The following is a 14810-nucleotide window of genomic DNA, read 5'->3' as shown; positions in this document are numbered from 1 at the left end:
GGTTACTCTCACGTTAGGTCCAGTGTTGCCTTCTTTATTTTAGTAGGAAAGAACGACTACCATGGCTCTTCAATAATTCAAAAAAATTTTCAGCAGCCTCTGGGTTGCTAAAATGCTGAAATTTCAGAAAGTTCTGTTTGTATGGAACAGCTGACGAACAGCTTACTGATTTTCAGAGATTCAGACGTTTCCGGGAATGCCCAAACTACCCAAACAAAAATTAAAATGGCCGACAAGTTAACTCAATTTGTTTCCCGCCAAGAATTTTGGGTTGCACGGAAAAGCTATCGGCTGAAAAATTATCGAAACGAGCGGTAAGGAAATTTTAGAAACAGCAAAACCGCATGGACCCCACAACAAATGGAGGGTGCGACCAAATCAGGAATTTTGTAATGTAATTTTATTCATATACGATATTAAATGATACGATTATCAGATTTTGCCACTTAACCATTGTATTCTCATATACATATTTCAAAATAGCGAGTCAATCGCCTTGAAGTGATTTGCAGTACTTTCTAAAAACTTGGTATGCATAAAACAGCTGACCCAAGAAAGTGATTTATTTTGATGTGTTTACCAACACCAAAACGAATAATTGCAACCCTGTGACTTTTTACGACGTTGTTGATCCAGTTATTTTTTGTTTTTGATCGAAGGATGTCCCCGCGGAAGGAGAAGCGAGATGCTCGTTACTGGCGCCGACAGGCAGCCACTCTGCCGGAGTTCGTGCCACCGGCACAGCATGAACAGGACCTGCAGCAGCTGCAGCATCGAGCCTCGATCCTGTGGTCGCCCCAGCTGCTGGAACAGGACGAAAGGAATGTTTGCGAATACCTGGACTTTGCGGCTAGCCACTACAACATCGAGGAGGAGCAGGCTCTCTTTATCCTCCGTCGTCACGGATTCGACCTGACGATAGCCCGTCGTCGCCTGGCGCGGATTGAAACAGCTCGAGGATGTCGCTACCATCGCTGGAAGGCCCAGGATCTCGTCCGCCTCTCGAAGGCCTTCGAGCAACACGGCACCGATTTTGTCAAGATACGGGAGCTGGTGCCGCACTTTCCACTGGCCGATGTCCGCCTGTATTTCTCTTTCATGTATTCCACCTAACTAATTTAACCACCATTGAATGCCTCAGCCAAATACATATGTACTCCAAGCATTGACATTTAGGTTCCCAACTATTAATATCTCCTACAAGCATGGTGATTTAGACGATACCTCAACCTAAACATAATAAATTGAATAAGTCTGTTTTTAGAATGCCTTGAATTTAAATTTGATGATTCGGATAAGTATTTAATGATTATAATTAGCTTGTTACATTTATTCATTAGCAGGCGTATCCCTGACTTAAATAATAAGTCCTAGCATTGGATGAGCTTGTCTTTCTTTTAATACTTTATATATTTGCATAATTCTCTTAGGCTAGCACTAAGTAAATATAGCTATATTAAATACATAGATATATCAATATAAGCTGGTACTCAGAAGTCAGCTTAAGGTCGTAACATATACAGGAATTCTTAAGCTATGTGTAACACTAAACCTAAGATGACGTTATGTACAAATTAAAATCCATAAATCAAAATACAAACAAAAGTCTTTGATAATTCTTGGAAAATGGAAGATGTATAAATGAACTTTGAAACGATTTTGGAAATATAACATAATGAATGGGCTTGGTAAATGCAGAGTAATATCTTTCAGTCTAGTTTTTGGTTTTACAACAAAACAAAAATAAGATAAAACATGGTATAATGAGTTTCTTTCATAAAAGAAAAGAAATAATCGAAACATAAATGTTTGCAATCGGAAGGTGTGGACAAAACAATAGGAGTTATTTTTTTCACAAAATTAAAGTTATTAGTTATTATTAAATGCAGCTATCTTTCAGTGTAGATCATCTACATTCGTATAGTAAAGGTTTGCCAATATTAGTTCCTTAAGATTAAATGTTCTATGCTCGATCGCATCGTTGTCTGCTGCTAGGTGTGAGTTCCTCGTCGCGTTGGCTTTGAATAATACAATGTGGCTATGCTGCATCTATCTAAACTAGGACTATGGTAGACTAAGGGCTGAGACTTTTGCGTACATTTCCTTTGGATGCGGTGCCCGAGTGCTACCACGACTAAGACTACGACTAAAACAAACTGCTCTGCTTGGCTAGGCTGCAGCGGTGCAGGGTCATGGTGCCTCCGGGTTGGAGGGCGAGGGCGTGAATCCCTGGCGGGGGCGTGGTCACCGGACCCCATGACAGCCGCTTTCAGTTGGGCCTCAGCGGCAGCATTCCATAATGTTGCTGCTGTTGTTGCTGCATCATCATTTGTTGCTGCTGCTGCTGATGTTGCTGCTGCTGTTGCTGTTGTTGTTGCTGCTGCTGTTGCTGTTGCTGCTGCTGCTGTTGGCTGGCCATCGTTGCTCCCTGCGAGGTCGTGTAGGTCACGGCACAGGTGGCCGGCTGGGAAACCACCACCGGAGCACTCACTTTTCGCTCCGACTGGGTGCGAATGGGTTGCGGATGGACTGCATTTGGCTGGGGTGGCGGAGCGTACATCAGCATGGGCGGCGGCGGAGGTGACGGCTCCACGCTGGGATGACGTGCCGGCGGCGTGACCGCTGACCCATGGTACGAACCATATGAGCTGTCGTCCGACTGAGCCGACTGTCCCCGATTCCGTGGTCCCGTCACGCCGTACAGTTGCTGGGGGTCGCGTCTGTCGTACTTGTGATTGCCGTCCATGGGCGTGGGATTCGTGCGGGTGCCGTAGACAGGCTGGAAACCTTGTGGTTGCTGCTGAGGATCGGCCATCATTTGCGGCGGAGGCTGCAACTGTTGTTGCTGTTGCTGCTGCTGCACTGCCATGTTGGGCTGTTGCTGCTGGAGCTGTTGCTGCTGCTGTTGCTGCTGTTGGAGCGGCTGTTGCTGTCCTCGCATGGAGCCACGCATTCCATAGATACTCTCACTGCGTTGTTGCATCTGATTCTGGACATTCTGGTTCTGCAGATGCGAGGATTGAGGAGCTGGGGCCACTTGTTGCTGTTGCTGCTGCTGCTGGTGTTGCTGCTGCTGTTGCTGGGTGCGCATGGGGTAGAGACTCTGGGCGGGCACCAGCGGACCTGGACGCGGCACAATGTCCCGATTGATGGCCGTGTTGCTCTTGGCGTACACCGACTGCGATCGATTCAGATTGCTCCTGGTGAGAGTGGGCGAGCGGCAGTACAGGGATCGGGTTCCTCCGTAAAGTGGCTCCTGCTGCTGCTGCTGGTCGTACTTCGAGGACAGCGGAGGAGCCGTGTACAGGTTCTGGCAGTAGTTGCCCTGACCGGTATTGGCCACCACTCCGGTCATTTGGCCCATATTGGCGGTTTGGTGCTGACCATTGCCGGTCACCTGACCGCCACCGCCTCCTCCTCCGTTTCCATTGGACTGACCACGCGGATAGGTGCCCTGCGACTGCTGGTACTTGGCGGGCTTCTCGTTCTCCATGTCGTAGTTCAGCTCGTCCTCCGAATGAATCGAGCTGGAGTCGTTGTCAATGCTGCCCTTGGTATGGCGCATGTGGCGGCGCGAGTTGAAGATGTACTCGTAGACCAGGCCGGAGGCCATGCCGCCCACCAGCGGACCGAACCAGTACACCCACTGGCTGTCCCATTTGTTCAGCACAAACGAGGGACCCAGGGAGCGGGCCGGATTCAGGTAGGGCATCTGCAAGGAGACTCTGGTTAGTTGTCTGCCAAATTAGTAAAGTATTTCAGGGGTTGCATAAGTGAGCAGTCAGCAGTCAACAGTCAAAGTCGTTTGTGTCGTTTCAAGAGAGTTTTAGCTTAAAGTATTCTGCACAGGGCTACTTGTGGGAAAAGTTGGAAAACACTGCAAGGGACATTTTCCCTAGAAAGCCAGTTGATGATAAATTGTTTAAATAATTTAAATGGCTTAAGGACTCGTGGGCCAGTAGCTCTCTTGTGCTTCTTTTTTGTCTTTATGCATAAAAAAGATTGCAAAATGTCAAGGGACAAATGGTAGTTTTAGTAAGAGGACTTTTATTTGTCACTCCACTTTATGCAGGTCATAAATAGAGTAACTACAGAGCAACCCAATAGTGACATTATCCAAAGTTGTCAATGGTACATATCATATGAAAATGAGACTTGTGTGGACTTATTCAGTGAATTCTCTAAATAAATGCCTCTAAACTCTTAATGACGGTAAAATAGACCCTAAATGGGACCTCAAGCTTGCGTTTTTCCGCAAATCACTTAGTCGTAATTCAATCCGCGGTCGATGTGAACTTGACTTTAATCGGTTCCCCTCCCTCAAGAGCTTAGCCAAGTCATCGCATCGCCTTTGAATGCCGCCACTGCCCAACTGCCCGTTATGCCAACAATGCGGCTCAGTGCTGGGAGTCCGTGTGCTAAATTAATTATCTTCTCCCGTCCGCTCGACCTTATAGCATCCAGCAGCCAGCATCCAGCATACAGCATCCCCCATCCCAAGATTAAACTCTCTACCTGAACCCAGTTTATCTCGTCCGTTGTCATGCTGCGATTTTGCACCATCAAAATGACAGAGTCAGAGTCAAAGTCGGCAGGTGCGTTTCGGTTGTTTGTTTTCGGTTCGCAATTCCCCATTCCGCAGTTCGGTTTTGGCGGGTTCTGGTTTTCAGATTTCTGCCCGGCATTCCTTGAACCTTGGGCTTGGGATTGAACAACTTAAGTGAAGTCAACTCACCGACACAAAGCAGCAGGCACTGTAGGCGGCTCCAATCGAAGCGGCCGAGTTGCCCATGAACTTCTTCATGGGATCCGTGGACACGAAATAGCACAGAACCACCAGAAAGGTGAGGATGAATTCCACACCGAACCGTTCCCAGGCGGCCAGAGCAGCGCTATGTGAGATGGCGGCCTGCAGATTGCCCTGGTATCCTGGCACCGTTACCCTGCAAAATGGAATACTAAAGAAATGAGACATTTTTTGTAATGACAATATACTTAAAGGGATTCGGCAACCAACAAATAAATTAAACATCACAATCTCCGGAGGTTTGGGAATTACAAATCTATAGATTTAAAAGTTGAAGTGACTAATCTGATCAAGACTATTTTATAAATACTACCAAATGTATAAAAATAAAATTTATTCGTTTTTAGTTGCTTATCCAAAAAGTTATTAGATTTCTTTAGATTTAGTTGAAAATCTTCAAGTAACTAATCTGATAAAGAATATTATATACATACTACCAAATGCTTAAAAATAAAATGTATTCGTTTATAAAGTTATTAGCTACTGGGCACAAACGGTCAGAAAACACAAACAGTCAGAAGAATCTTTGCAGATTACTGTAGAGTTAGTTAAAAATCTTTAAGTGAGATTAGTCATTATAATTATAGCCAAATGTTTAAAAATATAATGCAATTCGTTTTGAGTTGCTAATCCAAAAATTTATTAGTTACTGGGCACGAACAGTCAGAAAACAAACATGCTTTTGATAAAAACCACACATTTCTGGTATCTGATTGATTCGAGTGCAAAGTTTCTTGAGCTGAATGTCAATGACAATTTATTTTATTTAACCTTTAGGGCTCTGACAGATTTGAAATCAACCCTCCCATCCATCGCCCCTCTGACCGAAACCAACCCCATTAATCTGCTGACACATGAACTGCCTCAACATCATTTAAATTGTCAAAGTTTCAATTACCGACGTTGCCAACGTTGTTGAGCGGCTGTGGGCCAAATTTGCGATTTATGGGTAAATTCAACTGCCGGATAATTTGTTTCCTGATGCAGATGCAAAGTTCCTCGGAAGCCTGATATATTACTTTGCTCAAAAATCTGATTGTTGTCACAGGCATAACACACACACACACACACACACAAATTAAATAACATTTTGCATTGCGGTGCAAGGTAAATATTTTCCTAGCTGTACCGCAATCCTTTGCCTGGCACCCAGCCACACTCATCCACCCACATTGAGAATTCCGGAAATAAATACTTTCGGAATGCACTTAAAAGTACTTGAGCAAATGGAACTACTGGCAATAGGAAATTGCTCCGAGATCCGGCTGCAGTTGGGATTAAGGTGAGAAGTGTGGGCTATGGTCGTCGTGTTTTTTTTGGAGCGGCTTAGTGGGCATTAGGCGGTTTTGGGAGTCCACCACAACTGCTCTTGTGCCTTGATTACAATTTGATCGCTTCGGAAAACATTTTTCCATCGAGTCGGAATGAAAAGTGGTCCTTGTTTGCTTATAAATCTATAAAGTGCTAATTTCACAGACTGGAGTGACCAAAGGCACACTCATCCACACGGATAAACAAACACTCGGTTGGGGAGGAAGCATCTAAGTAGCCGGAAATGGTGGAATGTTGGGTGGTTTCGTACCCTTTCAGCAGCTCTTCCTGTGCAAATTGTTTGCGGAATAAAAAAAGCTCAAGGAAACAGCTCGCATCTAGCTGCAAACTTGAACTGTGAACAGGAATCGTTATCCTTATCCCCAAAAGGGGATGACCTCTAGCCCACTTTTTCCCGCACTAGTTGCCACCGCATATCCGGGTGAAAGGCGAATGGCGAATTGCGAATTGCGGATTGCAAACTGCGGATTGCCATGTGCCATGTGCAACGCCCTCGGTTTGGTTTGCTTTTCGGTCCTATTGGGCTTGCGGCTAGCTTTCTGGCTGGCTGGCTGGGTTGTCGAGGGACTGCGAATGGGAATGGGAAATTTGCACCAAATGAAATTATGACACGAAATCACAAAATCACTAAATGCGTTTTCGCATCGCACGTGGTTTAAAGCAAAATGAATATTAAAGTTTTCATGAAATTCTAACGTGTTCGTTAGCCACCAAGTTTGATTTAATGTGTGTATCTTGCTTGTTGTTTAAATAAACGATAAATACACCTTAAAAGCACCAATGAGAACTGCAGACAGAATTATATTACCTTTTTAAGTTGTTAGTATATCAGTTGCAATATTTGTTTTGCTACTGAAATAGCCCTTTCATTTTATGCTTACATTATTTTTAAAACAATCCCAATAACTTTCAAATAGAACAAAGAGTGCAACAAACATAATTGTGCAATTTTTATGAGCTCTTTTTGCTTGAATGTCGACGACATAACTGTATAACTGGACCACCTGTCCTGGATTGCAACAAGAATGAGGATGGGCATAAGGATTCAGCGGCCAAGTGAAGGCGACCGGAAGCACAGGCAGGATGTCATTTTCAAACCAAGTGCGATAAGCCAGCCGGAGGAGTAGCAACTAGTAAAAGGGGAACAAATGCACTGCCGAACGGATTCAATAATTGAATGTGACACGAATTGATTACGATTTCGATTTCGGTTTCTACAAACCATCCCTTCTGCTACAGGAAGTGTATTTCCAAGCTAGATCCAAATCAACTGGCACACAAGGAGAATACATGCTTTATAATTTATAGTTTTTGAGTTAAATCAACAGGTTTAAGAGCTTGAATTTTGACCGAAATAAAATCCTATATTATATTGTCATGATTAGTAAACATTGTTTTGATGATAGCATTCATTAAAAAATATATTGGCTATTTAATTGCTTTTATGAAAAAGTCTTTAGATAAATCATTTATATTGTCAGTTGTGACGACTAATCAGTGATTCTGCTTATCTTTTTTCGCTCAGTGTAAGCCTTGATCTCTCTTTTTGTTGTCCAGTCCGTTTCGGTTCAGTTTAGCTGCTTAAAATTTAAATTTGTTCGCTTCGAAATCCTGTTTTCTGTTTTCTTCGTGTATCCTCGGCAACAGTAATTTCTGTTTTGGGCAGCAGGTGTGCTCGCATCATTTTTTCCAGCTGCTTTTCGAATGACCAACCAGATCGCAGAAGCGGCTACTCCGGCGACACGTGTTTGATTTCAAGTTTCCGCACCACGCATCCTGCGCAGGCGCAGCCCCGAAGATTCAACTTGGACAAAGGCCCAGCCAACGGACGATGGAAATGTTAATTATGTTTTTCTGCTTTCTGGTTTCATTGCTTTGCTGGCCTCTGTCTTTGGCGGCCTCTACCTGATTTTTATCTTTCGACATTTTCAAAGGCTACTCGCATTTTTGGAACGTGCTCGGCGTGCGTTCTTCGAACCAAAAACAAAAAAAAAAAAAATGAAATTGAAATTGAAATGCGAGGAGCAGCCAACGACTATTCAAATATTTTTGAGCCGGATATCGATACTCAGGTCCTATCCCCTTCGCCGCGTAATTCCCTTTCCGAGTAACGCACAATGTTTTTTCAAGCGTTCCTCGCTTCTTGAAAGATAATGAATTTTAGACTGGGTTTTATCCGCTCAGCGCGGTGGTATTTGCTGCCACTTTGCCACATGTGGCATATGTGTCGCAATTAGGGTAAGTGCCGAGAGACATGTGACATCAGAAAAAAACCAGGAGCAGGAAGAGCAGCTGAAGTGGCAGGTCCTTGGGGCGTGGGTGTATATGAAGTGCCCCCCATAATGCAGACGATTTTTTAACATGTTGTTTATCACACATTCTTTGCCCTGGGGTAAACATAATTTGATGAAAGGATTTGCTTTGCAAGGAAAATAATTGGCATTTCCTACTAACACGCAGTGACAGTGATTTAGTTGCAAATTCTTTGCTCAAGTATATTTTTTATTTTGATAAAGCTAAGCCTTTTGTTTGTTACCCTAAAGCTTAACAAAATCCCTAAGAAATTAATGAAATTAACTTTAACACACGTCATAAAATCACAACGATTTCTCCGAAAAATCCCAGTCCAGCAGCAATAACCTATATAAGTCGAATCTAAACCAATTAATCAGCACACAGGCAGCTGTAGAGAAGGAGTCCAATCCTAAGGGAAACATATGTTCCGACTAAAACACAAACGTGAACTCGTTGGACCCTAAGAAATCCATATCAGCAGAGTACAAAAAACCCGAACCTGATCGCAGTGGCAGCAGCAGCTGAAACATGTTTCTTTGCTCCTCGACTTTGCCTCGTCCTCATCCTCATCCTCATCCTCGTCCCCTTTCTCCACCTCCAACTCCTGATTCTCCCGCACGGATCTGTAGAAAGTAAAGATGCCAACGCACTTAAAAAGAGGCATCACTGAGGGTCGGAACAGATGTCGAGCAGACAATCGGGAAGAGGCATTAACATTAACGTTGCTCCGAAGAGGAGTTGTTCAACGGCAACAAAAAAAACTGGAGCGACAGTTGAAAAATTGCTGCGCAGGCGTAGATATTTCCCATTTTTTCTTCGTCCTGCGATACCAGGCCACAAAGGAAAAACCCTGACAGGCAGCAGATTTTCGGATAGCACACTGGTGCGTGTAGATCCTTGGGCCCAATGCCCAGGGTCCTTTATCTAGGCAGCACAAAGAAGAAGGAAATCACTGCGCAAACACAAGAGTATAGGGGCAGATGTTTTTCCCGGCAGATAGATTCCTAGCTACCTGCGTTCTCTTTCCCTGCAGGTGCTTGTATCTGTATCCGTATCTGTATCTGTGCTCCTAGGTTACCTGCACATTCCGATTATAGAATTTCACATTTCTACGCATTTCACGCTTCCTGTCGAGAGTCCTTGTTGTACAGTCATCGCCCGAAAGTGCTCTTCATCGTCGTCCTGTCACCCTGTGTGTGTGCGTGTGTCCCTGTCTAACAATCTTTTCCGCCTTGATTTACGACCTGGCACAGCGAACAGCCTGTTGGATTTAATTTGAGAGTCTCCTTAGCTTGCTTTTGGGCAAATCCATCCACATGCAGATGCAGGATGTCCTTCGCATAATGCAGTAACTGCCTGTGGTCAGGCGTACAAACATGTACACATTTAAATTCATTGTTGCCTCCACAGAAAATATAAAATGAATTCCTGTTCAATTGACTTTTATGTGTTGTCCTGCACAAAATAATGATTTTAATGAAAGGCTTTAAGGTGCATAATAAATTTGAGCGCTTATCAATCAATAAGTGGGTTAAATAAATTAAGGCTTTCAAAATCTCATCTACTTTTATCTCATTGTCTTAATATGCAGCTACTTTAATCCATAAAATGTATGTCTCTGGTTTTCTGTTCTTTGGCAAAAGTAATTAACTTTCTTTTGTATGTAAGAAAAAAAGGAATGTAATTGATTTCCGAATTTATGACTTACCCATAAAGGAGAGCTGCTCCAGCGATTCCGCCGCCACATTGGGCGGTAATGTACATGGCTGCCCTGATCGGAGATATAGATCGCACTACACAGAGGGCCAGGGTTACGGCGGGATTGATGTGGGCGCCTGAAAGGGGAGCAACATGGAAAATAGCTTTAGATACTTGCGGGAATCGTTTGCGGCCACCCAATGGGAAAACCGTTAAATATCACTTTGACACTTCCACGGAAGGCAATCGGGAATGGAAAATGAGATGGGGGCAGTGGATAACATCATAACTTAATGCTCAACCAATTGGCTGTGAAAAAACAGAGAATTGCGAACCACAAAATGGGGGAGTCGAAGGCAAATCAACAACACATGTTTCTCCCTGACTTTGGTCTTACTAATTTTTTTTTTTTTTTTTGAAGAACGTTTAATTGCCTTGAATGTCAACGCAAATGAACAAATACATAAATACCAGAATAAATGCAAGGGAATAAGGGAAAATAAGTGAAGGCGGTGGAACTTGGCCCGGGGCGATAAGATGCCAAGGAGGTGGAGTAGGTGGAGCCGCACTGAGTGCATTGCCTTTTCGAAAATATAACAAACAATGAATGGGGTTCGTGTTCAGTGCTGCTTTGGCTCGCCATCGCAAACGGGAGTTTCCCACGCAAGTCCAAGGGTCCCGAAAAACACTTGTCACCCCGTTCTGTTATGGTCTGCTCTTGTTTACTGTCTCCTCGAACTTACCCGAGATGTGGAGGAAGCACTGCGTCAGGGTAGCCATCGCCAGTCCGGAGGCCAGAGCCGTGGCCAAAAGCACGGACGACACACTGGCACCCACGCCGACTCCAGCGGCAGCACCGCAAACGATGAACACGTAGAGGAACGAGGCCAGACACTCGCTGATGATGGATCTGAAATGGAGGAGCAGGGCGAAGCCTGGGTTAGGACGGTTCCGCAACTGCGTTTGGTTTGCATGTGGCCCTTCTGCCTGCATGTGGAGTGCGTACAGTGAATATCGGTTAAGAGCGGCAAGGAACGTTAACGTATACAACCATTACTGGACGACAGCCTTTATAAGTTAAAATTGAGACCTTAAATGAAAATAACTATTTTAAACATAATTTAACTAACCTACTTAAAATATAATTACTTTTAAATTCAGCAACCAAATGGCTCTCTAGTTTAAATCCTTAAAAGACAATTACTTTCAAATTTGAAAACCAAAAAAAAATATCTATTAGTTTATGCAACTTGAAATAGTATTAAATCTTTGAAAGTTAAATCGGAATAAAGGTTTTAATCAGAATAGTAATAAGATTGAATAGCACTGTTTAACTTATAAATATTGTGTGCTTAGGTTTAGTTTTAATATTTGATATACTGAACATAATTAGTTTTCGTGACTAGTGCATTAATTAATAGGTTAAACTTAAAGAGCTGGGATTGCATATAATACAAATTTATATATTTTTTTTATTGGTTTTAACGACCTGTAAATAAATACACAAGTCTAAGTCTGCTTAACTCGAGGTCATGGTTGGTTTTAATACTAGGAGAGTTTAAGAATTCACAAGAATCAACTTAGCTTATGTTTACCGTACTGCTCAAATCAAGTTGCACACAAAGCTCTTTCTTGTTGCCCTCAAGCATTGCAGTGACAATTAAGCAGGGGGCGCTTGATGGGGAGGGTCTGGATTGGGTTAGGGAGCGGTCGGTACGGGGAGCGGTCTGTTGAGCAGCTGCAATGCCGCTTGAATCCATTTGATTCCCGCTGGACGTGAGGGGCCACTCGCATTTGCGTGGAACTCAAAGAGAGGAGTCCGCTGCACGATAACAAAATATCAAACAATCCGAAGTACTGATGAATTTCCATAAATTCATAAATTCAAAAGATTGATTTTGCAGTCGTGCTTTTATAGTTGGAACTATGTACGTGTGTGTGTACCCTATCTCCACTATCCCCATTAACTTCAAATTTATTTTTAATAGTCATTCAGGGGGAAATTAAGTCATAATGCAGCATAGTTTAGTTGAAATTTTTTAGCTTGACATATCTTAAAAGAATTCAGAGTCATTGCTCCTGGCTAAGATTTAATTACTCCATTAGCTCGTGATGAAATGTTAATTATTTTAAAGTTCCTTGAGCTAAGGACAGCTTATATTTACTGTATTTGTCAAATCAAGTTGTACACAAAGCTCATTCTTGTTGCCCTCAAGCATTGCAGTGACAATTAAGCTGGGGGCGCTTGATGGGGAGGGTCGGAAGCGGGACAGGGAGCGGTACGGGGAGCGGTATGATGAGCAGCTGCAATGCCGCTGAGTCCATTGGATTTCCGCTGAACGTGAGGGGCCACTCGCTTTCGCGTGAAACTTAAAAAACGGGCGCCCGCTGCACGATAACGAAAAATCAAACTTATGAATTTCCATAAATTCACAAATTCAGAAGTCAGATTTTGCAGTCGTGCATCTTTAATTGAAACTATGTACGTATGTGCACCCCTGTACCATTAACTTTTAGTTATTTTTATAGTCAGTGAGGGGGTAATGAAGTTATAATGCCGCATAGTTTAGTTGAACTTTTTGCGCTTGACATGTCTTAAAATTATTCAGAGGCATTGCTCCTGGCTAAGATTTAATAACTCCATCAGCTCGTGATGAAATGTTAATTATTTCCCAGTTCCTTGAGCCAAGGACTCGGTATGAGCCACAAAGTGCTCGAAACTTTGAGCGTGTTTAGTTTGGCGATTATCTTGATGATGTCGTCTGGAGAACACTTGGATTTCAATTACTTAGAGTTCACACAAAGCCAGATGACATCTAACAATTGCCGTCTAAAGTTGAGCAAATTGAAAGCAAGTGCAGATAATGACTATGAAAACAAAAGGTTCGAAGTAGATTTACACACGGAAAAATACGTTATCAAATATGTTTCTGATGACTTATATGAGTGAAATCTAATAGCAGGTTGATTATTGTAAAATGTTTTTTTATATATAAATATATATATATATATATATAAACAGATAAAAGCATTCATTAAGATATGCAGGACTTAAAAGAAGTTATGCTTTATTTTCATTTCATATGTTTTGAAGAACCCTTAATAATAATATATAACTTATGTTTTGTTATGTCTTCGACTTTAAGAACTAATATTTAAGTTTTACTTTGCAAGTCATGACTTTTTGTCACAATGTTCATGTGTTTTTTTCCCATAAGTGCTGGGACAGACTCACCTCCAGAACTCCAGCGTGCGAATCTCGGCCTGCATGTTGCGTTTGGGCGCCTGCAGGGTGCTGGACAGCCGATTGTTGACCCCGTGGCCTCCGCCGTGCGAATCCTTGCGCATCGCCTCCAGGCGCTCAAACAACGTCACGATATGGTAGTCGATGTTGTGCTCCAGCGGCATGGTGTGCAGACTCTCGTCGGCCATCGCGGATGCTGAATGCGATTTGTTTATGTTCTCTAATTAAGCTGACAAAGTGAACTGAACACACGCGACAAGACGGAGAATTTAGCGAATTTCTTGGCTCAGTTAGACACACACATTTCGCACTCTGCAAATTGCACTCAATTTATGTCAATTGACGAGTTTCTGAACCTTCAACCGATTCGAGGCGGCGACCGATCCGTTGCGATGTTTTAATGACTTTGACTTCGAACCGAAAACACGTCCGTAGTCAAGCGCGAGTGGAGAACGAATAACCGAAGCGAGTCAGTGTCAGTCAGTCAGGTTAGTTCGCCGCAGCCCTCAGGAACAAGTTGAAGTTGCAACTCACCACCACCACCCTGCGGCGGCAGCGACTCGACTGCCCACTCCACCGACGCAGTGGTGGATTCACAACCCCTGCACTGGGACAAAAACTGAGCAGTTGATTTAACTTTAGATGAAGAAATCAAGGATAAAATCTCAAATAAAAACTGTATACATTTGTTATATTTATAAAATCTTTTACCTTCTCCAATTTCAAAGAAAATAGGGGAATATATTAGAAAATTAACAAGTACATATAAGATTAAGTATAAAATAATAGATTTTTAAGCTAACAAAATCGTAGTCAAAAAAAAACATTTTGGAATAACCCTTTTTATCCACTTATATTAGAAACATTTGATTTTTCTGATTTACATGAACATAAATAAATTGTAAGCTTAAAGTACCTAATTTCTGAATGGTTTTTTTTTTTAATTATACAAATCAAGGATTTTTATTTATTTTTATTTAAATAAACACTTGTTTTTAAATAAATAACACAAAATTTATAATAAAACTGACAAAAATAACGCTAAACAATTGTTCCAAAACAAATATTATTATATTGAAATTATAACTTGAAACTTTCAAACCAAGTTTTCCAGTGCATCGGTACGAAATGGAATCGGAACGGTAGGTCCTGTCAACCTGTTGGTGTTGCTGCTGTACATGAGTGTGGTGGTTTGTGTCCACCACCCATTCGGTAACATCATCAAAATCATAAGTTTGTAAGTTAATTGCGCAGCACTGATCAATACCACAGATTCCAGATTCCCTGGACGTGAACTCCGCTCCACAGATGATAATGATAATGATGATGACGGGGAACTCAGGCAGCTGGCCCTGGGAGCCGCTTTCATTGAAAGTATTTCCCTTTTTCGACACATTAATGAAATGTAAAATAATCTGGCTCAATGGCCAAAAA

At 42.6% G+C, this 14810-nt stretch overlaps 2 protein-coding genes across 3 annotated transcripts; one reads left to right on the top strand and one right to left on the bottom strand.

Annotated features, from left to right (window-relative positions):
• Nucleotides 1-330: 330 nt before the first annotated feature.
• On the top strand, nt 331-1193 carry LOC108142052 (REST corepressor). The gene is made up of 2 exons (XM_017265735.2): nt 331-394; nt 660-1193. Exons 1-2 carry the CDS (start codon nt 345-347, stop codon nt 1111-1113), a joined length of 504 nt encoding a protein of 167 aa, XP_017121224.2. The 5' UTR covers nt 331-344; the 3' UTR covers nt 1114-1193.
• A 116-nt stretch (nt 1194-1309) lies between these two features.
• On the bottom strand, nt 1310-13815 carry LOC108142051 (neurogenic protein big brain). 2 transcript variants are annotated; one of them, XM_017265733.2, is made up of 5 exons: nt 13368-13815; nt 10876-11042; nt 10143-10269; nt 4736-4958; nt 1310-3712 (listed from the first exon to the last, which is right to left on the bottom strand). In XM_017265733.2, the coding sequence occupies exons 1-5, from the start codon at nt 13562-13564 to the stop codon at nt 2270-2272; spliced, it is 2157 nt and encodes a 718-aa protein (XP_017121222.1). In that variant the 5' UTR covers nt 13565-13815; the 3' UTR covers nt 1310-2269. The 2 variants fall into 2 exon arrangements, with proteins under 2 accessions (XP_017121222.1, XP_017121223.1); XM_017265734.2 differs by having other exon boundaries at nt 4736-4943.
• Between the last annotated feature and the right edge of the window lie 995 nt (nt 13816-14810).

This window comes from Drosophila elegans, unplaced genomic scaffold, assembly GCF_018152505.1.
Source record: "Drosophila elegans isolate 14027-0461.03 unplaced genomic scaffold, ASM1815250v1 contig_814, whole genome shotgun sequence".
Classification (NCBI taxonomy): Eukaryota; Metazoa; Arthropoda; class Insecta; order Diptera; family Drosophilidae; genus Drosophila; species Drosophila elegans.
Note: the sequence above shows the minus strand (reverse complement) of the source record. Positions and strands in the feature narration are given on the sequence as shown.